Below are 26040 nucleotides of genomic sequence, written 5' to 3'. Positions count from 1 at the left end.
CTATCCACATCCAGAGAAAGAACTATGGAGACTCAATGCAGATTGAAGCATATTATTTGCTCTTTTTTTGTTTGTCTCTTTTATCTAGTGGTTTCTATCATTGGTTCTAATTCTTTATAACCGGGCTAATGTGAAAATATTTTCAGGAGGGGGAGTCAAGATGGCAGTGTTGAAACAGGACCTTCATGCGGCTCCAGCTCCCACCACCTCCAATTCATGTAAAAGGGGACTCTGAACAAACTTTGGAGCTACAGAACCCACAAAATGACACAGAGAAGCTAACCTCCCTCTAAGGACAGCAGAGCAGGCCGGCAGGTGCTCTGAGCGAGCCCAGCCCCACGCTGAGGCTTTAGCCCCAGGGTGGGCCTGACCAGCCCCCAGCTGGAGAGACTCCAGATCACCAGCAGCTGTGGCTGTTTCCAGATTTATCAACACATAGATGCTAAGGACAAAGTGAGAGGTCAGTGCAGTGTGGACTTTGGGACCTAGTAGTTGGGAGAGTGTCATCTTTTTCCCCCCAGGGCGAGAAGCTGCTGAGGGCTGCAGCTCAGCCATTGGCATGTGGCAGCTTCAGCTCCTTGCCTGCAGAGTGTAGGGGGACCAAGCACCAGTATGAGGAGTAATTGCTCTTGCTTTAACCTGCTTGGATCTGGATTGCAGTCTAGCGTAGAGGTCCTGGGGTGTGTGTCCAGCTTGCCAGAGCGTGTGGAGGCCTCAGAGAAGGCACCCATCTAATACCTCCAGCAGCTGAGAAAACCCCAGCATTTGGGACAAAAGCTCTCCTGTCTGGTGGCAGAGTCCTACTGTGGCAAAAAGTCCAGGGGTCAAGTGACTGAGGGGTGACGTGACCAGGCAAAGGAAACAAAGCAGACAGAAGATTCCAACATTAGACTACTATTTTATGGACAAAAAGGATCAAAGCATGGAACAGGAGGAAGACAGTGAAGTCAGAATTCCTGCACCAAAAGCTTCCAAGAAAAATACAAGCAGGTTACAGGCCATAGAGGACCTTAAGAAGCAGATAAGAGAAGTGGAGGAAAAATTGGGAAGAGAAATGAGAATGATGCAAGAAAATTATGAAATGAGAGTCAACAGCCTGACTGAGGAAAATAACACCTTAAAAAAAAGACTAACTCAAATGGTAAAAGAGGCTCAAAAAGGCAATGAGGAGAAGAATGCCTTAAAAAGCCAAATTTGCCAGATGGAAAAAGAATCTCAAAAGCTCACTGAGGAGAATCATTCCTTCAGAATTAGATTGGAGCAAATGGAAGCTAATGACTTGATGAGAAATCAAGATGCTGTTAAACAGATCCAAACAAATGAAAGAATAGAAGGCAATGTGAAATATCTCATTGGAAAAACCACTGATTTGGAAAATAGATCCAGGAGAGATAATTTAAAAATTATTGGACTACCTGAAAGCCATGATCAAAGAAAGAACCTAGAAATCATCCTCCAAGAAATTCTCAAGTAAAATTGCCCTGATGTTTTAGAACCAGAGGGCAAAATGGAGGTTGAAAGAATCCACCAATCACTTCTTGAAAAAGATCCCCAAAAGAAAATTCCTAGGAATATTATAGCCAGGTTTCAAAATTCCCAGATCAAGGAGAGAATATTACAAGCAGCTAGGAAGAAACAATTTGAATATTGTGGAAACACAATCAGGATAACTCAGGATCTGGCAGCTTCTACACTGAGGGATCGAAGGACCTGGAATATGTTATTCCAGAGGTCAAAGGAGCTGGGATTTAAACCAAGAGTCACCCTACCCAGCAAAACTGAGTATCATGTTTCAGGGGAAAATTTGGTCATTCAGTGGAATAGAGGACTTTCAAGTATTCTTGCTGAAAAAACCAGAGTGGAATAGAAAATTTGACATTCAGATACAAGAAGCAAGAGAAACATGAGAAGTTAAACAGAGAAAATAAATCATAAGGAACTTATCAAAGGTGAACTATTAACATTCCTACATAGAAAAATGATAATTGTAACTGATGAAACTTTTCTCAGTATGAAAATAGTTGAAGGGAATAGAAATATATATATATATATATGTATATATGTCTATATCAGAGGGTATGCAGGCGTATGAATACATATGTGAATGTGTGTATATATGTTTACGGGTATACATAGATAGAGGGCACAGGACCAATTTAATAGGAAGGGATGATACTTAAAAGGTGAAATTAAGAGGTGAGAGAGGAATATAATGAGAGGAGATGGGGAGAGACAGAATGGGGTAAACTATCTCATATAGAAGAGGCAAGGGAAAATGGTTACAATGGAGGGGAGGAATAGCAAAAGGGAATGGATCAACCTTATTCTCATTGAATTTGGCTCGGGGAGGGAATACATACACACTAAATAGGGTATCTCACCCTACAGGAGAGTAGGGCAGAAGGGGATGAGAGGGGGGATGATGGGGAGGAGGGCAGGCTGGGGGTAAGGAAGTTGGAAACACCCACTTTTAAAAGGGACAGGATCAAAGTAGAGAATAGAACAAGTGGGAGGTGGGATAGGAGGGAGGGAAATACAGTCAGTCTTTTACAATATATCTACTATGTTATTGTTTTGCATTAGACACACATGTACAACTTATACTGAACTGCTTATATTCCCAGTAATGGTGGGTAACAAGGGAGGAAGGGAATGAATCTGGAATTCAAAGTTTTAAAACCAAATGTTTAGAATATATATATATATATATATACACACACACACACACACATTATTATTAATACTATTTTACATGTAATTGGGAAATAAGATATACAGGCATTGGAAAATAGAGATTCACCTGCCCTACTGGAAAAGTTGAAGGGGGTATGGGAAAAAATATGGGATAGAGCAGATTAGAGGAGGGCATATCCTGTGAGACTGCTATTTTGGGGTGGTGGGTAGGGGAAAAATGGGGAGAAAATTTGTAACTCAAAATCTGGTGGAAATGAATGATGTAAATCAGAAGTTAATGAAGCATTTGAAAAATGAAAAAAAAAACAGAAAATATGTTCAATATGAATATAGATGTAGAGCCTATATCAAATTATGCATCATCTTGGGGTGGGGGAGGGGACAGATGGGCAGAAATTTTGGAACTCAAAATCTTATGGAAGTGAATGAAAAAAATAAAGTATATAAAAGAAAATGACTATGATGTAAAAATCAAAGCTATTGGTAAAATGTTTTAAAAGAAAGAATCCATGTGCCTCCTCAACTCTATCCTTTATAATTTTATAGGTTTTGCTCTCATTGCTTCTAATTTTAGAGATTACCCTCAATGCTTTTGACTTTGTAGAAGGAAGTTAACTCCACTCATCGAATATAAACCCCAGTTGTTTTTTAGCCAGTGATTTTCTGTCTCACTCCATGCCCTTACCCTAGCTCCAGTCTCCTCTATGCTCACCCAGCCTGCTTAGGAAGGAGGATTGAAAGAGCCCTACTCACCGATTCACCACTCCAATAATGCCCAGCTTCACAGGGATAACTCGACCCATCAGTATATCCACCGCATCTGTCCCAGTGTCCATGAGGTCCAGCTTAGTGATCACTGCCAAGGTCCTTTGACCTAAGAAGTGGGGAAGGGACAAGAAGAGCTTGGGACCTCTAGAGCCAACTTCCAGAGGCTACTTTAGCACTTGAAGGAAGAATGGGTCATGTGTCCCACACATGAGTTGGGTGGGGAGAGTTAAGCATCCTCTGGATATAAAAGTTGCTCTCACATCATTTGCTGTCTGCTGAGGCCAGGACAGGTCATGTCAGGTGTGCAATAAATGGGTATGTCAGGGAAATGGGAGGGTGATCATAGTTCTTAGTCCCAGAGATAGATAGCAGCACTAAATTGGGAAAGGGCACTAGCATCCTTTCCTGCTGTCCTTTTCCAACCCATGTCCAGGAAAGGAAAATCACAGCTCAGGGGTGAAGCCTTAAATCAGAAAGCAGAAAGAGGCCATAGGTAGCCAATTTGGCTCCAATCCCATGTTTTATAAAGGAAGTAAATCCAAGTGCCTTGCCCCAGACCATGCAGAGCTACTAGCTAAGCCAGGTCTCCTCCCTGCTAGTGGAATATCTCTTCCACATACACACCCAAGTACTCCCAGCGCCGTACCTTCAGGATCCACATCCCGGGCAAGTTGGAAGGATTCAGAAGTAGCCATGTCTATGTTGGCAGCGGTGACAGCCAGGATGAGACAATTGGGACTACTGATGTAGGACAGTATCATGTCTCTGACCTGCACCTCTATGTCTGGGGGCTGGTCACCCACAGGGACCTAGTAGGAGATAAGGATCAGAGAAAACTAGCTGCTCCCCATCATCAGCTAGGCAGCCCCATCTCCAATCAGGGACAGCCATGACCAGCCAAAGAGGGTGAGAAAGGGCAATGGCAGCTATGAGAGATGAAGAGGTAATCATACTTAGTCCCAGAGTCAAACAGTACCATCTGGAGCTTTTTCATTTTAGGGGGAGGGAGAGAGAGAGAGAGAAAAGAATTAAACAATGCTGAAGAGCCACCAGTAAGGCATTAAGACCACTCTAGGAAAGCTACTGCAATCAATCAATAAACATTTGTTAAGTGACTACTATGTACCTGGTATATGAAAAGAGGTAAAAGATAGTCATTGCCTTCAAGGGCCTCACAGTCTAATGGGAAAGACAACATGCAAAGAAATATATACAAAGCAACCTAGATACAAGATAAATAGGAGATAATTAACACACTAATTCCTTGAAAGGCACTGGAATTAAGAGACGTGGAAGACTTCCTGCAGAAGGTGGAATTTTAATTGGAACTTAAAGGAAGCCAGGGAGGTCAGCAGGCAGAATGGAGGAGGGAGAGTGTTCCAGTCATGGGAGACAGTCAGACAAAATTCCTGAAGCCAGAGAAAGAGGGAACATGGAACAGTCAGGAGGCCAGTGTCACTGGATCAAAGAGCAAATGTCAGGGAGGAAGGTATAAGAAGACTGGAAATGGGGACAGCTAGGAGGTGCTGCAGTGACTACAGCACCAGCCCTGGAGTCAGAAGGACCTGAGTTCAAATCTGGCCTCAGACACTTGACACTTACTAGCTGTGTGACCATGGGTAAGTCACTTAACCCCAATTTCCCTGCCTTCCCCCTTCCAAAAAGCAAAAAATAAAAGAAGAGAATAAGTGTTTAATAAATCCTTCTTTTCTTGGTTTTCCACTTCACATTCATCATGACTGGCTGCTGCCCACTTTCCCTCTAGCCCTTTCAGCCTTGGCTTCCATACCACAGTATTCTCAGGATTCTCTTTTCACCTCTGATGTTGTTGCTTCCCTGGCTGGCTTGTCCTCTCATCCCTTAATTGTGGGTTGTGACCTAGGTCTTTTATTCCCATTTCTCCCCCCTTGGGGAGGTTATTTAATTCCTGCGCCTTCAAGCATAACCTCTATGCAGATGACAACCAAATCTCTTCCTAACCTCTCCTTAGAGTTCATCTCTCTACCTGAATTTTGCTGACTCCCCCCACCCCCAAACTCAACATGTGCAAAATGTAACTAATCTTCCAAAATTTGCTTCCCATATTTCCCCTCCCATTTCTGTTGATGGTCCCAGCATCCTTGGTCACCCAGACCCATAAACTCAGAATCCTCTCTGAGTTTTCCTTCTCCCTTATTCCCTACACCCAATCAGCTGCCAAGTCTCTGCCATATTACTTCAGCAATTGCCACCATAATCACCATAACTGGCCTCTTCAGGCCACCATCCCTTCTGGCCTAGACTATCAGAATTACTGGTCTTCACTCCCTTTGAGCTCTCCTCACTACAATCTAGTCTTCATACCATTTCTCAGTCTTCTGAAAACACCACTTTGATCAGAGGCTCATGGATTGAGACCTGGAAATGACTTTTAGTCTCCAACCCAGAATCTTCACTGCTTCCCCATTTCTTACTGAATTCAGTAATTCAGTATTCACATACCAATTCAGTAATTATAAACTCCCTCCACAATCTTGTTCCAAGATACTTTTCTGTCTTTGCCTCATATTCCCCTTTGTGTTTTCCTAGCCAAAGTTCGTTACTTTCTCTCCCCAGCTCTGCTTGTGCCCTACGGGAAGACTCTCCCCATGTCTGCTTCAGTCTCTCCCTCCCTTCCAAGGCCAGCTGCTATTTCCTCCACATGTCCTTTCCCTGGCTTGCCCAGCAAAAGCAATACAGTGACCATCAGGGTTGTGCCAGAGGTCTTATTGGTTGGTGAGAAGTGATAACTAAGTTTTTGATGTGAACACTAACACCTCAAGAAATCAGCAAAGGCTACAAGAGGCCTGGACTGTTTTGCTGATTGTCTAGACTAAAGAAAGTGATAGCAAAAATGTTCATAATGCAATTTTAATTTATAAGTGGTGTGCATTTTCAGAGAGCTGGTTGTCAAACATTTTACTGGAACACTACTGGTAACAACTCATCTTTCTATACTGCTTTAGGATCTACAATAGTGGACTCTCCCTTTGCATGTGGTTCAGAGTTTTGATGACATCTATCCTTTCTTCATACAGGTTTACTTTCCCTTACATCTGAGTAATTTCTGTGAACATCTTTTTTTCTCCATTTTGGACTCTTAAGACCCTTGAGAACAAGGCCAGTGTTGCAGCTCTTCTCATACTGTGTCTAGCACAAAAGTTAATGCCTGTTTAACTTTCTATGAAATAGTTCCCTGCACTATTAAATAGGAAAATCTCTGTTCAATGGTCCTTTTTTCTTGCTGATCCATCATGAGCATCATGAACATGAAGCCATGGGGCCCTTGGATCTGTTGGCCTCTACACAGAAGACTATTTATACCAAGTTACTGTGCTTTCTCCATTGTCTGCCTCTGAATCTCTGTCTTGTGCTGTCACAGTCCCGCTTGCTTATAACAGGACCCTTTCTCCTCCCCCCTTCTGCCAATCTGCTCTTTCTAATCCAGTCACATTTGCAGGACTAACTAACCAGGCTCTGATTTAGGGTCTGAGTGGGACTCTCCTCTGAATGATAGGGAATGGACTCTGAAATTTCTCTGGATGCTCAGAGTCTTTTTTCTTCGGCCCCACCTCCCCCAGAACTGAAATTTCAGAAGGAAGCAAAGAACAGAGATCTTATGAGACTCACAGATGGAGGAGTTAATGTGTACCTCACCTCTCCTATTAAACTGCTTGATCCCTTTGGGCATCCCCCACTCCACCTGACACAGGACCTTGTGTCTAATCCATCATGATTTGGTAAAGGAATGATGAAGTCCATGAACTATTATTAAAGGGCTGGACAACAGGCAAGAAGGTGAGAGCTAGTCCACCCTACTGTGTAGGATTCAGGAAAAGAACATACCTTGGTGATTCCAGGCAAGTCAACCAGAGTCAAACTGAGGACTTTCGAGGAATAGATTTTCAGGTGCAAAGGTTCAGGACTGATCCCCTGGAAGGTAAGAGTCAGGGTCAGACCCACTGGGCTTGGGAATGGGTAGGAGTAAAACAGAGAAGGGGTCACATGCCTCCTGCATTTACCTTATTAGTACCGGTGACCTGGTCAGTCTCATCAGAAATTTCCTGTTGGACTTCATTAAAATCTGTAAATAGCTACAGAGAAAAGAGAATTATATTGGGGAGGTTTTGAGTTAGAAATCACTCAACATAGATCATGTTCTCTGCCCCCAGGCAACAATGGGGCAGGGGCAACATTACTCCCAGACTTCCATGTAGCCAGTGAGCTTAAGGGTGAGCCAGGAAAGGGTGATGTCCATAGGAAGGAGAGGAAGATTCTTACCAATGATCCTGTTTGCAAATAGACTGGACTGGAGTGGGCTGGATTACCTTATTTTTGCAATGCAAGAAGGTGGCCCATTCCTCTGCTTGGATACCTGTGGGAATAGGAAGAAAGGGGAGGGTCACCTCCCTTGTCACCTCTTAAGGGTAGCAGAGTGGGATGAAGGGACACTTGCCCAGGGCAGAGCCATTTCTATCATCCATTCCAAGATACAGCACCACTTTGGTAGAGTAGAAAGAATGATGTATTTGCAGTTAGAGATCTAGGTTCAAACCCCAACTCTATGACATCTTTGTGGCCTTGGGTACTTCTGGGCCTTATTTCCTCATCTGTAAATTGAGCAGGCTGGATTGGAAGTTCTGGAAAGTGTTTTCCAGCTTTAAAGCTATGAGCATACAGGGTTTGGGTACAGGTCACATTCAGTAGCTAGATTCTGGTCTGGTCAAGTCTCCAAGCCAGGAGGTAGTTGCATTCTACCCCCCTCCCCTCATTCCCCAATGGACATTTCCTCACATGTCTCTGAAGTTGCCGCTCTCTTCCGTTCCTCCAGGGAGGCTACGTGAACCAGTTGGAGGATCAGGGGCCTCCAAGTCACGATTCCAGAACCCCTTGGCAGGAAGTCTCGGCCCACAATGCTTTTCAGAACAGAGCTCTTTCCACTGCTCTGTAATAAAACAGGGGTAGAGAAGATGGCTCAGGGGCTTTTGGGAGGTAGCATGCCCTGTGCCTCCCATTGCCAGCTTTTCCTCCGAGCCCAGCCAAGTCATCCTTGGCTTGACAATCCCAAGTTAAATACAGGGCTGCAGTAGGGTACAGTAGAAAAAAAGCATTGGATTTGGATTCAGAAAGTTAGGGTTCAAGTTACCCCTCTGCCACTTTGGACAAGTCTCCCTGTGCCTCAGTTTTCCTAAAATTCCTAGCTGAATCTAGTATCCTCAGCAACTCTACTCAGGGTCATTCCAGGCCTTTCCAAAGAAGGAAGGCCCCCAACACCCTGAGAACCTTCTCAATGGGGCTGCAGGGGAAATGCCCCTCCCTTCCCTGCCTGTATATGCAAGCCCCTGGGCCTCCCTGCCAATACTTATACAGGGCTAAAGGTGACAGAGGCCCTACCACCCTCAGAGACCAGCCCCAGGGCTTGGCCAGTTATGGCTGCCACCTCACCAGTCGGGGTGAGGGGTAGAAGGTTTGCAGGAAAATACAGGGGACCCCAAGGGGGAGAAGTCGGAGGAGGAAGGTGGGAGGGGCCAAGAAGGAGTAGCCTGCCCCTCCCTGGGGCAGACTGGGGAGAGAGGAGAATGAAGCACCTAGTGCTGTGAGAGGGGGCAGGGAGAGAGGGATGAATTAGGCCCACCTCCCGCCCCTCCCCCATTCCCAGGGCAAGAGAGTAGGCAGCACTTGGGAGCCAATGAACATGATCTGCGGGAGCTGGATGACCTCTGTGCCCACCGTGTTGAAGATCTCTTGTAGCTTGCTGATGACGGGGGATCAGGGTCTCCATGGCGGTCTCGAAGCTGGCAGCTCCCGGAAGGGAAGGATGGGGTCTCAGAATTGGCCCAGCAAGGATCTGAGGAGAAAAAAGTTGATACATGTTGGATAAAATCTGCTGTCATTGAACCACCCCCTATCCAGCAGAACCAAGGCTGGGGTGTGGTTTTAGACGCCAGCCCTCGGCCCCCAGCATCGACCTCCTTACCTTCTCCAAGAAGCAGAAGCGCCACTCACCATGTGATGAGTTCCAGCCAGCCCCTTCACCTCTCCTTCGACGACCCCGTATGGTTCTTTGTCATTGGTCAAAATTTCCCTAGCCCAACCCCTGAAGTACCTCTAGGTGGGGAGGTGAGGCGCTCTATAGGGCTTGTTAAACTTTTCCCACCCTTGAGTCCTTGAGTGCTTCTTAAACTGTGGATGACCCCATATGGAATTGTGACCTAGAGCAGGCTCCAGGGAATAAACTAGAACTTGAGACTGAGCTCTGATTGACTAAGACTTCTCTTCCTTTCCCCTCAACACTAAGTCCAACAACTCTGACCTCAATCCCAGCCCTTCTCACCTCTGCTGCCCCTTGCTGAGGCAACTGGTGGCTCTGTGAACAGAGAGCTGGGCTAGCAGTCAGGAAGACATGAATTCATATCCAACCATAGACACTTTCTAGCTGTGTGACCCTGGACAAGTCATTTCACTTCTATTTGACTCATTTACCTCTGAGGGTTGTGAGGAGCAAATGTACAGTAGGTGCCATTTAACTACTCATTCCTTTCACTGTTTTTTCTTTAATATTTTTCTTTTTTTTTTCTAAATTACAAGTTTCAAATTCTCTCCTTCCCTGTACCTTCTCCACTACCCATTGAGAAGGCAAGCAATATGACACTCATATATATAGAAATCATGCAAAACATATTTCTTCATTAGCCTGGATGTGGAAAAAAACAACAAAAATAAAGAGGAAAAAAGTGAGAGGCTTTAATCAGCACTCCAAATTTTTACAGTGGAATAAAGAAATGGAATAATCATAGACAGGTAACAATTTATTCGACAATGTATGCAGTTGCAAAACAAGCTGGGTTCAAGGCTCTTGGTTGCCAAGGAAACAGAAACTTGGTTTTTCACAGCTAATATACAATGCTGAAAGAGTGAAAAACAGGAAACAAGATTATAAGGATTGAGACTTCTGGTTTTTCATTGGTGGAAGGTGATTGGGAGACACTGAGGTGAGTGGAAGGAGGGTATTCTGGTGACATTATTTAAGTCAGGTGGCATTGGCGATGAGTAATACTCTTGTGAAACCTCCTAAATCAGGTGACTTACATGGAGTTGAAAATTGACTTCACAAAATAATGGACAAAAGCAAAATGGAGTCATTGATGTTAATTTTTAATGTAACATTCCCCTCATTGATCCTGGGTTTCTCAATCCCCCAGGATAATTTATTTAGATGCTTTATTAGGGTCTTCTAAGTGGAATGAAAGTCTACCTTAAGGGGCACCAAAAAAATGGGATCTGAGATGCACAAATAGTACAAGCAGAGTCATGCTGCTATATACCCCCTAAGGAGACAAACCTTGTTAAATAGACTACAGGTAAAGTAAGTCAGGCTACAGATCAAACTGCTTAGAGGGCTCATCATGGACTAATTTGAGAAGAGATTTACATGTCACCAAGGTAACCAAGAAAACTTAGCAAACATAAATACCATGAAATAACATCAAGTCTCTTTGTAACTTGGTAACCTACTCCCAATGTCCATTTAATCAGCACATTTCATCTTGAGTCCCAGATGTCCCAGGTAGTTGTCTAGTCTCTGGAAACATCTTCCACTGGACATTCTGGAATAGGTCTTGTGCTCAGGGCAGCTCTGAAGGGGCCTCCTCCTTGTAGATCTTCTCTGGTTCCAAGTCATTTGCAGAGATTCCTAGATAATTTTGTTAGAATCTGCTGGTACTACTTAGTACAATACAAACTTCTATAGTTCACCTGCTCTGATTATAGAAATTTTCTAGGAAAGGAAAAGGAGGGATATGGTTATGATGATATCAAAACTGTCTGTTCAAGGGCAAAGACTGACTTGACATAAGCCATAACAGGGGAAAAATTCTCTTAGCTCTGTTTGATTCCAGGCTAGAGTCATATTTGAAAGCCAATCATACAGCAAGTTCCACATTTATTCACAGAGCATCAGAAGCAGGCTCAGAATTAACCAGATGGGAAAATTTCGAGTTCAGAAAGGAAAGAGTATAATAGGAAACTGAGTCAAGAGGATCCTACCTCGGCCTATGCCAAGGTCATCCCCTCAACTTTTCCAGATATCCACCTGTAGTAGTTCAGGATCATACTTCTTTTGGGTAGCACATAGCATTCTCTTTGAATGATGGACTATTGGCTTAATGACAGTTTAGACAACCATACCTGAAATCAAAACTTAGAACAATATCAAATTACAGTGCTAAGAGATTTTACCTCAAATAGTAAAATTTCATTTATAGCAGCTTTTGTTGTTCAATCGTTTCAGTTGTGTCTGACTCTTCATGACCCCACTTCTGATTTTCTTGATATTTACTTTGGAATTTGGAATTTGCTTTGCCATTTCCTTCTCCAGTTCATTTTACAGATAAGGAAATAGAGGCAAATAAGGTTAAGTAACTTGCCCAGGGTCACAGAACTAGTAAGTTTCTGAGGTGGAATTTGAACTCAGGTCATTCTGACTCTAGTCCCAGCACTCTATCCACTACAGTTCCACATAGGTTAATTTTTTTCATATTACAACAACAGTAAACAATTAGCACATATAAGAATATCTTATTTATCCTTCATTTATAATTTAAGAATAATTACAGGAGGCTCACTTTGAGAAGTGTTGTGTGATTTGACCAGATGAGACTCTGGGCAGCCGTTGAGAGCCCCCCAGCATTGAAAACTCAGATGTTGATGCTTCCTTCTCTGGTAACTGTGATTTGGTATGGATGTAATGGTTGGACCATTTGGAAGCCTGTCTGCTTGATCTGTTTCTCTGTCTTGTATCTTCTGTCTGTATACTCTGAAGTTCAGGGTGCTGACCTTTTCCCCCCAAAACGATATGTGTTTGATTGATTAAAGTAAGCTTGTTAACCCATTTTGAGTTGCTTTCTTTTAGAAAAGCAGATCTAAGAACCTGTGTTGGCAGCCACCCTGGGGATGCTGGGGTGCTTGCTGCTACAAAATGGTGTCACGAACAGGATCTGCAGAGTAAAAGGAAAGTATGGGGGCTGGGATAATTGTTTGTTTCCCAGTTATGGTAGCTGTGACTCTGTGGAGCCATGGAACAGGAGAGAAGAACAGCCTGCATTCTGACTTCGCTGAGCTGAGAACAGGAATAGTGAGCTGCCTGCATAGAAATGGGGCAGAAGCCAGGAGCGGCTGCCTTCTGCAGGAGGAGAAGGAACCCAGGAGTTTGGAATTCAGCCACCGGACAAGATAAAGACTGTGTGGCAAAGCAGGGGCACTGAATGTGTTTCCTTGCTGCATCCCACAGTTTGGGACTGAGGGGGAGGATGGACTTGTGACTATGGTGGGTGGGGTGAAGAGCCATGGACCCAAGGACCCCACCCTGTTGGTTTTCTTGCCCAGCCCCCTTTCAAGACTTGGAAGCAGGAGCTGGAGAAGTGTGAGAGGAAGGACACCCCCCTCCCCCCAAGAGAACTTTATTTGGACTTTTTTGTTTTGGATTGAAGAGATGCACCTAAATGTACTTTGTGTTTGTTTAAGGCCCTGTGGCCACTTTGGTAACTTTAGTTATGTATCTTGCAAATGTGACCTAAGAGATGTTTAATATTAAAAAAAAGAATAATTACATTGCAGAGTTTCACCCATACAATGAATACATCATAGTTGACTCTATACTCCAGAGGAGTCAATAAACCTTAAATCTGTATTGCTTGTTAATCCCTAAGGCAAGTTTAAAAGCTTTGAATCTGAAGTCTGTTGTTACTAAGTTGGTTCAGAGATATAACTTCAATACAGATTATTTATTAACAGATATAATCTCATAATTTTCATAAGTGAGAGCCAAATAATCTATCAGAGAAAAGTCATTCTTTACTATAAGGAAACTAGTAAGCTTCCCATCTTGGCTGGGTGTGGTCCTGGTACCTCAAGCCTCAGTACTTTACAATGTCACATTGTTTGGTCAGAAGGGCAGCAGGATTTTATGGCCTTGTCCAAGTAGAAAGTTCCAAGGAACATCACAGATAGGCATAACTTAAGAGATTTTTGCTATATATTTTTTTCTTAGACAGTAAGTTATTACCCATTTAAAAGCAAAATATACCCCAATTAAATATTTAACAGTTTTCAAACATTTTTACCATATTCGTTTAACAGCAAAATTCATTTCTAATAGCATTAAAATGAAAAGGGAAGTCACTTTTCCCAAATTTTATAATATAAGAAAACATCTTAGAAACACAATAATAGGCCACATGATATGATGTATTTAAAACATGAAACAAACTTGTTACCAGGTAGATGAAATCAGTCCAGTTGAATGCATTTCCAAATTATCTTACATAGAAAATCATTTATTTTTAATATCCCATATTAATCATATCTAAAAATAAGTATAGAGTAATCCAGTATGGAGTAATTACATTCAATTAAAAAATAATAATCATTAACATTTATATAGTGCTTACTACATGCCAGGCACTGTGTTCAGCATTTCACAATTATGTGATCCTCACAACTCTGGGAGGTGAGTGCTATTATTATTATTATTTTTCTTTACAGATTACAAAACCGAAATAAACAGAGTTGAAGTAAATTGCTTAAGGTCACACAGCTAATAAATTTCTGAGACAGTATTTTGATTTGTATTAAGTTCTGACAACACAATTCTCCTAATAGGAGAATGTATCTCATTATGAGACCACATAATGATTTAATTTTAGAACAAAATTTCATCAAATTAGGGCAGCTAGGTGGCACAGTGAAGAGAACACCAGCCCTGGAGTCAGGAAGACCTGAGTTCAAACCTGACCTCAGACACTTAACACTTACTAGCCATGTGACCTTGGGCAAGTCACTTAACTCCAATTTCCTTGCTTTCTCCCCTCCAACAAGCAAAAAAATAAAATAAAATTTAAAAAATTTCAATCAAATCAAATCTAAATTTATGATCACTAATGGTAACATTTAAATCTCAATTTTTACTTACTTACTGTTTTCAGTTAGCTCATGTTAAAAAAATTCGTGGTGGAATTCCCTTCTTCCCATAACTTTTTCTTTATTTGTTTTTAAATCACCCAAATTGCCAAATCAATCCCTTTGTGTTCTAAATACAGCCCCACCTTTCCCTGGAACTTTTCAGTTGTATCAGGAAGGTCAAAGAGGATGGGGCAAGTAGGCAGAAAAAGCTACTTATTGAAAAAGAAAGAGGATGCTATCCTCAAACACTTCAATATTGCAAACATATTTCTTTATTTTCCATATCATAAAGAATTACTAAAATTTCCCACATCCTTCTTATCTCAACAAAATCAAAACCTCCCTCAAAAGTCTCTTTCCAAAATTCCCAAATCCCTTCTCTTTCAAACCTTCCATTCACACGGTGTTAGTGCAGACTCCAATTTGCTTTAACTTTCTACCTGTTCTTCTCTCATCTCTACCTGCTTGAACTTTCTCTCTTTCTTATTTTTATAAAATTCTCTAGTGGACTTTGATTACAGCCCTTCAAAGCTGTACCTTCTTTTCCCCTTTTTATAGTCTGATAAAACACCTCTTTACTTTTCTTATATTTACTTGATTCCTCTAGTCTTAATTTCCTAGACTATGTATAGAATTTATCTTCACTCCACTGAATTTTTCCCTTACAATTTAGCACAAGTTTTTACTACACAAAACCAACTAATTGCAAAACTGTTGCCTTTGGGGTTTTTAAAAGCTTATAAGAGGTAGTTTGGTGGTGCAGTGAATAGAGCACCAGCCCTGGAGTCAGGAGGACCTGAGTTCAAATTCGGCCTCAGACACTTGACACCCTTACTGGCTGTGTGACCTTGGGCAAGTCACTTAACCCCAATTGCCTTGTCGTCCCCCCTCCAAAAAGACCAAAAAAAAAGCTTACAAATGTATCATCTATTCCAAAACCTTTTGGTGATTTTGCCACTAGTTTCCCTAAATAATTAAATTCTATTATATAATTCACAGAAGAAATATAATGGTAACACAAAACATTTTTCCAAATTAAACTTTACTTACTTTTAAGTTGCTCCCTGATTTAAACATGTTTCTAGAAAAGAGTCAATAACAGGCAGTTCTTAAGTGCCAGATAAATTTAAACTGGAAACTGCAAATCTATCCCTCTACCACCCCTCTCCACACCCGCCCAATTTGGAACTTCACTGATACTACTTTCAAACTAGTTTCATTTCTTTTTCTCTATTCAGTGGAATCACTTTTCCCCCTTGCACTAAAACAATAAATCAGTCACTCTCTGGGGAAAGAGTGATAAGAGGTCTAAGTGCTGTTTCCATGTAACTTTCTCAGAGTTTTATTCTAATTTTTCCTTAAAACAAATTTTGCAGAATAGTGCCCTGAAATTCAGTAAGACATTTCAGCATTTTTTTTCAAATGCTTTATTAACTTCTGGTTTACATCATTCATTTCCACCAGATTTTGAGTTACAAATTTTTTCCCCTACCCACCAACCCAAAATAGCAGTCTCACAGGATATCCCCTCCTCCAATCTGCTCTCTCCCATATCTTCTCCCATACCCCCTTCAACTTTTCCAGAAGGGCATGGTGGATCTCTATGCCCCAGTGCCTGTATATCTTATTTCCCAATTACATGTAAAATAGTATTAATAATTGTATTTATATATTTTTAAACATTTGATTTTAAAACTTTGAATTCCAGATTCATTCCCTTCCTCCCTTGTCACCCACCCTTACTGGACAGATAAGCAGTTCAGTATAGGTTGTACATGTGTAGCTATGCAAAACATTACCATAGTAGATATATTGTAAAAGACTGACTATATTTCCCTCCCTCCTATCCCACCTCCCACTTGTTCTATTTTCTACTTTGATCCTGTCCCTTTTCTAAAGTGGGTGCTTCCAATTTCCCTCCCCCCAGCCTGCCCTCCCTTCCATCATCCCCCCTCTCATCCCCTTCCCCCTACTCTCTTGTAGGGTGAGATACCCTATTTAGTGTGTATGTCATTCCCTCCCTAAGCCAAATTCAATGCGAATAAGGTTTTGCCTTTTTGCCTTCCTGTTCTTCTCCTCTATTGTAACCATTTTCCCTTGCCTCTTCTATATGAGATAGTTTACCCCATTCTGTCTCTCCCTATCTCCTCTCATTATATTCCTCTCTCACCTCTTAATTTCACCTTTTAAGTATCATCCCTTCCCATTCAATTGGTCCTGTGCCCTCTATCTATGTATACCCGTAAACATATATACACACATTCACATATGTATTCATATGCCCATATACCCTCATGGAGATTATATATATATTTCTATTTCCTTCAACTATTTTCATACTGAGACGTTTCATCAGTTACAATGATCGTTTTTCCATGTAGGAATGTAAATAGTTCAATTTTGATAAGTTCCTTCTGATTTCTTATCCCTGTTTACCTTCTCAAGCTTCTCTTGCTTCTTGTATCAGAATGTCAAATTTTCTATTCAACTCTGGTTTTTTCAGCAAGAATGCTTGAAAGTCCTCTATTCCACTGAATGACCATATTTTCCCCTGAAACATGATACTCAGTTTTGCTGGGTAGGTGATTCTTGGTTTTAATCCCAGCTCCTTTGACTTTCAGAATATCATATTCCAAGCCCTTTGATCCCTCAATGGAGAAGCTGCCAGATCCTGAGTTATCCTGATTGTGTTTCCACAATATTCAAATTGTTTCTTCCTAGCTGCTTGTAATATTCTCTCCTTGATCTGGGAATTTTGAAACCTGGCTATAATATTCCTAGGAATTTTCTTTTTGGGATCTTTTTCAGGAGGTGATTGGTGGATTCTTTCAACCTCCATTTTGCCCTCTGGTTCTAAAACATCAGGGCAGTTTTCTTTGAGAACTTCCTGGAGGATGATTTCTAGGTTGTGACTTTGATCATGGCTTTCAGGTAGTCCACTAATTTTTAAATTATCTCTCCGGGATCTATTTTCCAGGTCAGTGGTTTTTCCCATGAGATATTTCACATTGCCTTCTATTCTTTTATTTGTTTGGATCTGTTTAACAGCATCTTGATTTCTCATAAAGTCATTAGCTTCCATTTGCTCCAATCTAATTCTGAAGGAATGATTCTCTTCAGTGAGCTTTTGAGATTCTTTTTCCATCTGGCAAATTTGGCTTTTTAAGGCATTCTTCTCCTCATTGCCTTTTTGAGCCTCTTTTGCCATTTGAGTTAGTCTATTTTTTAAGGTGTTATTTTCCTCAGTCAGACTGTTGACTCTCATTTCATAATTTTCTTGCATCATTCTCATTTCTCTTCCCTATTTTTCCTCCACTTCTCTTATTTGGTTTTCAAAATTCTTTTAAAGCTCCTCTATGGCCTGTAACCAGCTTGTATTTTTCTTGGAAGTTTTTGGTGCAGGAGTTCTGACTTCACTGTCTTCCTTCTGTTGCATGCTTTGATTCTTTTTGTCCCCAAAAATAGGAGTCTAATGTTGGATTCCACTGCTTGCTTTGCTTCCCTCATTTACTTATATTGCCACTCAATTACTTGACCCCTGGGCTTTTTGCCAAAGTAGGACTCTGCTACCAGATAGGGGAGCTTCATACCAAATGCTGGGGTTTTCTCAGCTGCCAAAGGTGTTAGTTGGGTGCCCTCTCTGAAGCCTCCACATGCTTTGGCAATCTTGTTGCACATCCCAGGACCTCCACTCTAGGCTACAATCCAGATCCAAGCAGGTTAAAGCAAGAGCGATTATCCCTCAGACTGGTCACTTGGTCCCCCTACAGTCTGCAGGCCAGGAGCTGAAGCTGCCACATGGGGGCAGCTGCACTGCCATGGCACCTCGCGGCTTCTCCCTCCAGGGGATAAAGGCCAACTGCACTCCCAACTACTGGATTCCAAAGTCCACACTGAACTGACCTCTCACTTTGTCCTTAGCATCTATGGGCTGATAATTCTGGAAACTGCCACAGCTGCTGGTTATCTGAAGTCCCTCCAGTCAGTGGAGGGGAGGGTGGGTTGGCGGAGGAGGGGGTGGGCCTGGGGTTGGCTCCCAGAGTGCTATGCTAGCCGCTTGCTGCCGGCCTGTCCTCAGTGGGAGGTAACTTCTATGTTTCATTTTGTGGGTTCTGTAGCTCCAAAGTTTGTTCGAAGTCACCTTTTACATGAATTGGAGGAGGTGGGAGCCAGAGCCCAGCACTCAATTTCTTTTTCTAAGATAGAGCTATTTAAGTATTCTAATTCCTCTTCTGTGAATCTGGGCAATTTATATTTTTGTAAAATTCATCCATTTTATTTCAGTTGTCAGTTTTATTGGCATATAACCATGAAAAATAGCTCCTAATAATTGATTTAATTTCATCTTCGTTGGTTCTGTATTCACCCTTTTATTTTCAATGCTGATAATTTGGTTTTATTTTTTAAATCAAATTAACCAACTAGCTCCTAAGTTTTATTTATTAGTTCAATGGTGTTTTTGCTTTCAATTTTATTTATTTCTCCTTTGATTGTCATGACTTCTATTTTGGTTTAATTAGGGATTTTTCAATGATTATTTTTCTAGTTTTTTTTTTAAGTTGCAATACTCAGTTCCATGATCTGTTGTTTCTCTCTTTTATTGATGTGTTTAAACATAGAAAATTTCCTTTAAGTACTGCTCGTCTGCATCCCACAAACATGTTGTCTCGTTATTATCTTTAATGAAGTTATTGTTTCTATGATTTGTTTTTTGATCCATTCATTCTTTAGGATTAGATTATTTAGTTCTCAATTAATTTTTAATTTATGTTTCCAAAGTCTTTTGTTGAAAGTAATTTTTATTGCATGATCTGAAAAGGGTGCACTTAATATTCCTGCTTTTCTGCATTTCTCTATGAGGTTTTTATGTCCTAATACATGATTGAATTTTGTGAAGGTACCATGCACAGCTGAGAGAAAAGTACACTCCATTCTATTTCCTTTTGTTTTCTTCAGAAGACTATCATATCTATTTTTTCTAAAAATCCACATATCTCCTTATTGTCTTTTTCATTTTATGGTCAGATTTATCTAGTTTCAAAATTGGTAAATTGATGTCCCCTTCTAGTAGAGTTTTATGATTTCCTCCTGTAACTCATTTAACTTTTCCTTCTAGAATTTGGATGTTATGCCATTTTGTGCATATATGTTCAGCATTTATTTTATTCTTTATTCATTGTCTATGGTACCTTTGAGCAAAATTTAGGTTGCCTGATTATCTTTCAATTAGATCTATTTTTGCTTTGTCTGAGATCACAAATTTTACCCCTGCTTTTTTTTTTTTACTTCAGCTGAAGTGTAATAGATTCTGCTCCATCCCATTACTTCAATTTTGTATGTGTATTTCTGTTTTAAGTATGTTTTTTGTATGCAACATTCTGGTTTCTAATCCATTCTCCTATCCTCTTTTATTTTATGTGTGATTTCATCCCACTTACATTTATGATTGCTAACTGTGTGTTTCCCTCTTCCTGTCTCCTTCCCTGTCCCCTCCTCAAAAGTTTAACTTCTGAACAGTGTCTCTCTTAATCTACCTTCCTTCTTGTCACTCTCCCCACACTTTCACCTCCTACTTCCCTGTTGGGCAAGATGAATTTCTATACTTAACTGTGTGTATATATACTCTTCCATCCTTGAACCAATTTCAATGAGAGTGAGGTTCAAGTATTACCCATTCCCCCCCCCCTTTTCCTCTCCTTTGTAAAATTCTTCCTTGTGTGCTTCTTTTATATGAGATAATTTTCTCTGTTCTTCTCCCCCCTTCTCCTAGTGCATTCCTCTTTCTCACCTTTCCATTTTTTCTTTTGAGATCATTCCAATATAATAGACCACTACCAATGTCCTCTAGATTCCTTCAAATGACCTAATAATAATGTTCTCAGGGGTTACATCTATCTTCTTCTCATATGGGACTATAAAGTCTAATCTTGTTAAATCATGTTTTTTCACTCATGTCTCACACTTTACCTTTTTATGTCTCCCAAGTTTTATGTTTGAATGTAATTCTCTATTTAGCTCGTCTTTTCATCAGGAATGCTTGAAAGTCTTCTATTTCATTAAACATCCATCCACCTCCCTGAAGGATTATACTGTTTTGTTGGGTAGGCTATTCTTGGTTGTAATCCTAGTTCCTTTGCCTTCCAGAACATCATATTCCAAGTCTTCCATTTTTTCAAATAAAGCTGCTAAATTTTGTGTAACATTGACTATGGCTCCATGATATTTAAATGTTTCTTTCTGGCTGCTTGTAATATTTTCTCCTTGACCTTATAGCTCTGAAATTCAGCTATAATATTCCTGGAAGTTTTCATTTTGGAATCTCTTCCAGGAGGTGACCAGTGGATCTTCCAATTTCTTTGTCCTCTGGTTCTAAGATATCTGGGCAATTTTCCTTAATAATTCCTTGAAATTCCTGTTCAGGCTCCTTTTGTGATTGTTGCTTTCAGATAGTCTGATAATTCCTAAATGATCTCTCCTGGATCTATTTTCCAGGTCAGTCATTTTTCCTATGAGATATTTCACATTTTCTTTTATTTTTATTCTTCTGACTTTGTTTTATTGTTTCTTCATGTATCATGGAGTCCTTAGCTTCCACTTGACCAAATCTAATTTTTATTTTCTTCAGTGAGGTTTTGCACCCCTTTTACCATTTGGCTGATTCTGATTTTTAAGCAGTTATTAGTATTTTTTGTGCCTCTTTCACCAACTTGCTAATTCTATTTTCATAATTTTCTTATATTGTTCTCATTTTTCTCCCCAATTTTCCCCCTACTGCTTGTATTTTATTTTTAAAAATCATTTTCCCCCTCAAAAATAACTTTTATTAAATCTTTTCATAATTTTTGTTGGAATTATTTCCAATCTGCATTTTTTTTTCTTTTAAGGCTTTGCTTATAGATGTTTTAAAGTCATTGTCTTCTTCTGAGTTTGTATCTTGGGCTTCTCTGTTACCATAGTAGCACTTTATGGTTGGGTTCTTTTTTTCTTCTCATTTCTCTAACCTACTTCTTGACTTTAGGTTTTATGCTAGATTTGGGCTTTGCTCACCTCTGGACAGGGAGGGAGCATGATTCCTCTGAACTTCTATTATGTCTTTCTGCTTTCACAGCTCAATCTGGTGGCCTGTAGGTTTTTGGTGTCTTCAAAATGGTGTGAACTGGAGAGAGGTCTTGTATTTGCCCTCCTGGCTTACACTCTGCTACTTTCCCAGGTAGATCCCTTGCTTCTTTAAGACTGATACCACTCCTCTCTGCCCTGGAATTTAGACCCAGAACTGGGCAATAGGCAACAGACCTACCAAATGGTGCCCAATCCTGTGCCCAGTGCTAAGAACAAGGGTCCCCTGGGTTCTCTTTCTGACCAGGTGATCAGTTCCCTTACTATCCCTGGACACTGGTATCACTGCTGCTACAACTATTCAATGACACTTCTACTGCCCTCTTGGCCAGCTCTCACCTCAGTGGCTGCAAACCCGTCTTTCTAGGCTGACCTAAACTGGAAACTGTGTGTATGGGGAGGGGCAGCAGCTTTTATGCTCAGAATTGTGTAGTGTTTTCTGTGATCATGTTGTAGGGGAAATTTGGCAATTATGACCTTTCATTCCAACATCTTGACTCTCTGCCCTCTTCCTTTACTCTCAATTAATGAACCTATAATCTTAATCCTAACCCTCATTCCTTCCATCTTTCTATACAAACATTCTCCCCTAGTCTAAATAAATAAATAAAAACTATTTCTCTTAGCCCACTTTACCTTGTCTAACCTCTTTTCTCTCATTTGTCATTGGTCTTCTGTAAAATAGTCACTCACTCATTCACTCTATAACCTCCTGCAATCTGGCCCCATGTCAGACAACTATGATCTTCTAATTATATTAATATTCTCTACCCTCAGCCTCAATCTATATGCATAATGTTGACCCTGGTAGGTTCTCAGGTTCCTGGTTTAGGGCATTGTGCAATGGACTCTTTCTACACAGAAAGCACCAACAGCATTGATGGCCCATCAGTTGGTCCCACACTAACCTACAATAGGGGTGGGGGAAGTGAGGCATTTCTCTTAGAACCATAGATTTAGGGGTGGGAAGGACTACTGAGGTCATCTAGTGCAATACCCTCATTTGACAGATAAGAAAACTGAGACCTTGACATACCCAAGTTCATAGAGGCAATACTGTCAGGATTTGAATGCAGGTAGTCCTCTAACTCCAACAGTATTGTGGCCCTTTTTCTGTACCATACTTTCTCTATCCCCATTTGGTCTGTACAATGGTAGAAGGGAAGCATTTCCCAGTCCTCGGTATTGTCTTTTGTTAAACAGTAGTAAGGACCCTGGACAGTGAGGCCAGAGACTTGCCTCTACCAACTTATTGACCTTACGCAATAATTCAAAATCTTTTGCAGGACTACGATGCAATGCCAGACACTTCATTCACTTCCCTCACCTACATAAGGAAGGAATGGAATTGGTTGTCTCTGAGGTATCCTCCCCCTCTGCATCCTCCAATTCTGTTGAGGATCCACTGGGGTGAAAACTGCAAGAACTAGATATGGAGCCAGCGGACTTCCAGAGGTTCCCCTACACCTAAGTAGCTTCTGGGCTTCCCGACTCCCCTGCAGTTTAGTGGCCAATCTCAACCATCCCACTTGGTAGAATGTGTCCACCCAAACTCTGGTCATTTGGCTTCCATTCCTACCACTCTAATGAAACCATCACCCTACCCCCCTCAAAAGTTTCCAATGAATGATCTCGGCTGGCAGAGACCATAGACATCATCCAAGTTCTAACACCATCATTCATGGGAGGAAGCAGATGCCCAGACAGGAACTTCCCAGGCACTGGAAAGTAGTAAGTGGCCAGACTAACTAATGCTTTGATTATAAATCCTATGCTGGTTCCTTCCACACCCCCTCCCCCCACCAGAACCTTTTCTCAGTCCTGGAATAGGGTTATAGCTGCCCCTCATCCAGTTAGTAGCTGAGCAGTAGCTTTTCTGAACCCATGTGTAGGTGTTCACTTTTCTTTGAAATGCCTTTTGATTTGTTTTGGCTCCTCAACCCAGGTTGTTTTCCAGTATGTCACCTGCAGATTCGATACCTTTATGCAGGTTACTCACTGATGCCAAATAGCCAAGGGTGCTACTGAGGTCAATGCAGTCTTTACTCCTTCCTCTCTGTCACACAGCCTAGATGTGGTTGAAGGAAAACCTATACTATGAAAATACAGTTCAAGGAAAACCAGGCACTAGATTGTGTGGGGTCTTCATGTTTTTGTGTGCTCAGAGGCCAGAACACTACGATATGGCAGTGTCTAGGACAATTTTTTAAATGCATGTTACATAGATTACAAGGGAAACCAATTATATTGATAGTTATCAAAAAGTTTAAGGAAAAGTCCTTGGGGCAAAGAACGACTAGACTAGGCAGTGATGCCTTGCTTCACAAATATTCTCTGCTCTAAAGAAGGGTAGTCTGTTAGAACATCTGTGCCAAAGCGGACAGAACATAGGAATGAAGAGTAACAGATCTGAGCTTGACTCTGTCCTCAGTGTGATCCTGGATATGTCAGTAATCTGGCCCAGTAAAGACATTTTGCAGTGATCTTTAAGATGGAGAACCTAGTGAACCAAATAGTAATTTTCTTTATCTTGTAGATGCTTTTTTTTTGCCTTTTTGGAGGGCAATTGGGGTTAAGTAACTTGCCCAAGGTTACATGGCTAGTTTTTTTCTGTGGGTGTTGAGTGTCTGAGGCCAGAACCGAACTCAGGTCCTCCTGACTCCAGGGCCGGCGCTTTACTCACTGTGCCACCTAGCCGCCCCTATCTTGTAGATCTGATCTGTATCTACTCTCCCATCCTGAGAGCACCACCTGGTCTCGTGCTAGATGGAGACCCAGACCATGAAAAGGTGTTGTCCAACATCACAGCTAAATCTCAGCTAGGCTGGGGCTAGACTTCAGATCTGATGACTCTTTGGGCCAGGGGTCATGGCCCTTTGCTCCATGTGTCCCCCCCTCCCCCCGCCTTGTGTCCCATTTCATGGAGAAGCAGGATAGAACAATTCCAGTTCCTTTAGCCCTCTCCATTCTTGGAGGTGGTAGACATTTCCAATGAGCTTCTGCCATATAGGGACTGGGCCAAGTGTGGGGCCTCCACATCTGGGGCTGAAGAAGCACATGTAAAAAGCAGCTTGACCTTGGCTCCAGAACCAAGAGCTGGATTCGTCTAAGTCCCAGTTTCACCTGAAAAAGGGCAAGAGCTGCTAAACCCAACACATGCAAAGCACTTTGCAAAACTCTAAAGCTCTGGAGTAACTCAGGTGCGGAAGAGGCCCCAGGTGGGCTAGGGGGAGACCTGACAAAATTGCTAAACAGGAGTCATTTCTCTTCTTCCTTTCTTGGGTGGGGGGCAGGGTTACTACTCTGATAGAACAAGCAATGTCAAAGATAGTTCACCTGTTAAATGCCCGGTTGAAATCACTATCACCTTTGTTCTCACGGACATTACGGGATGATTATCAAGATGAATGAGGGGTATGTGTATATGCTGGAAGTCTCAGGACTTTACTCTTGCTCTGTATTGAACATTGGGAGGTTGGGAGTAGAGAAAAGTTTGCCCCTGTGGCCCTAAGGAGGCCAGCACCAGGGGAGAAGAAGGGTTCCTCTGGTTCCAGAAAGCTCTGCAGAGTAGGTTTCTAAAGGAAACCATGGGAAGTGATCTTCTGTCCAGAAGTGCCTTCCCAGGTTACTTTGGGGACAACCTCAAGTTGGAATGAACCAGAGGAGGAGACTGTCTCTCCCTGTCCCCCCCCCCCCCCAGCCCAGGATACAAAGTTGTTAGGTAAATGACTTTTACCCAGTAGTCACATTAGCTTAATTGAACTGCATGTAATCGATCAGGCAGAAAGGAGAAAGGCCCCTTCACCTGGAGCTAGGACCCCAAGGACACACAATGTGTATTGTTTCTGCATCTGACCAAAATGTTCAACATGGAAGATCCACTCTCCCACCAAAGCCACAGCCTTCTATCTCTCCTACTCTTTATCCTGTCACCTTCTGCCCTCTGACCCCCCAGCCCCTCTCCAGGTGTCTATCTCCCTGGCTTCATCTACCTTTGTGTTCAGTTTAATCATTTCAATGTTTCCTTAGCTACCACTGAGCTCCTTCCTGGCCGAATTATTCCCCTGTGCCTAACTGATGGCTCCTCACTTAAGGCCTTTCTGCTCCAGGGTTCCTGGGCCACAAGGGAGAAAGCCATTAGAATGGGTTTACTGCATATCTTACATATTCAGAGAAGGCTATTTGTCACCTGTTATAAGAGTGTGTGTGTGTGGTTATCAGCAGTAAGGTGGGAGAGGAATGAGATCAGGTGGTCCTGCAGAAGGGGAAGGGCAACAGAGAGCTCTGGGGGCAAAAGGGCTTCTGTTTAAACCCCCTTAATTTGATAGAGAAGAAAACCTAGTCCCAAGCTGCATCAGTGAGCTGGGATTCAAACCCAGGTCCTCTCATTACAAATACCAGATTCTTTCCACTGCACAATATTTAGTAACTCCTAACCTGATTTCCCTGTGCCGATTATTCCACATTTTGTCTCTTCCCAACCCT

At 41.7% G+C, this 26040-nt stretch overlaps 1 protein-coding gene across 1 annotated transcript in view; it reads right to left on the bottom strand.

Moving 5' to 3' along the window:
- LOC138142699 (dynamin-1-like protein) overlaps nucleotides 1-9249 on the bottom strand; it is a gene marked incomplete at its 5' end in the record, with an annotated part of 50078 nt that extends 40829 nt beyond the window's left edge. The window contains 7 exon segments of the mRNA XM_069063808.1: nucleotides 3448-3568; nucleotides 4109-4271; nucleotides 7327-7413; nucleotides 7503-7574; nucleotides 7809-7855; nucleotides 8275-8425; nucleotides 9160-9249. Coding sequence (XP_068919909.1) covers nucleotides 3448-3568; nucleotides 4109-4271; nucleotides 7327-7413; nucleotides 7503-7574; nucleotides 7809-7855; nucleotides 8275-8425; nucleotides 9160-9249 — 731 coding nt within the window.
- Nucleotides 9250-26040: the final 16791 nt, after the last annotated feature.

The sequence above is a fragment of the Petaurus breviceps genome, unplaced genomic scaffold (genome assembly GCF_028583685.1).
Source record: "Petaurus breviceps papuanus isolate PSGF00001 unplaced genomic scaffold, PetGlider_PUasm1.0 90601, whole genome shotgun sequence".
In the NCBI taxonomy this organism is placed as follows: Eukaryota; Metazoa; Chordata; class Mammalia; order Diprotodontia; family Petauridae; genus Petaurus; species Petaurus breviceps.
The sequence above is the reverse complement of the archived record's forward strand: the minus strand, read 5'-3'. Positions and strand labels throughout refer to the sequence as shown.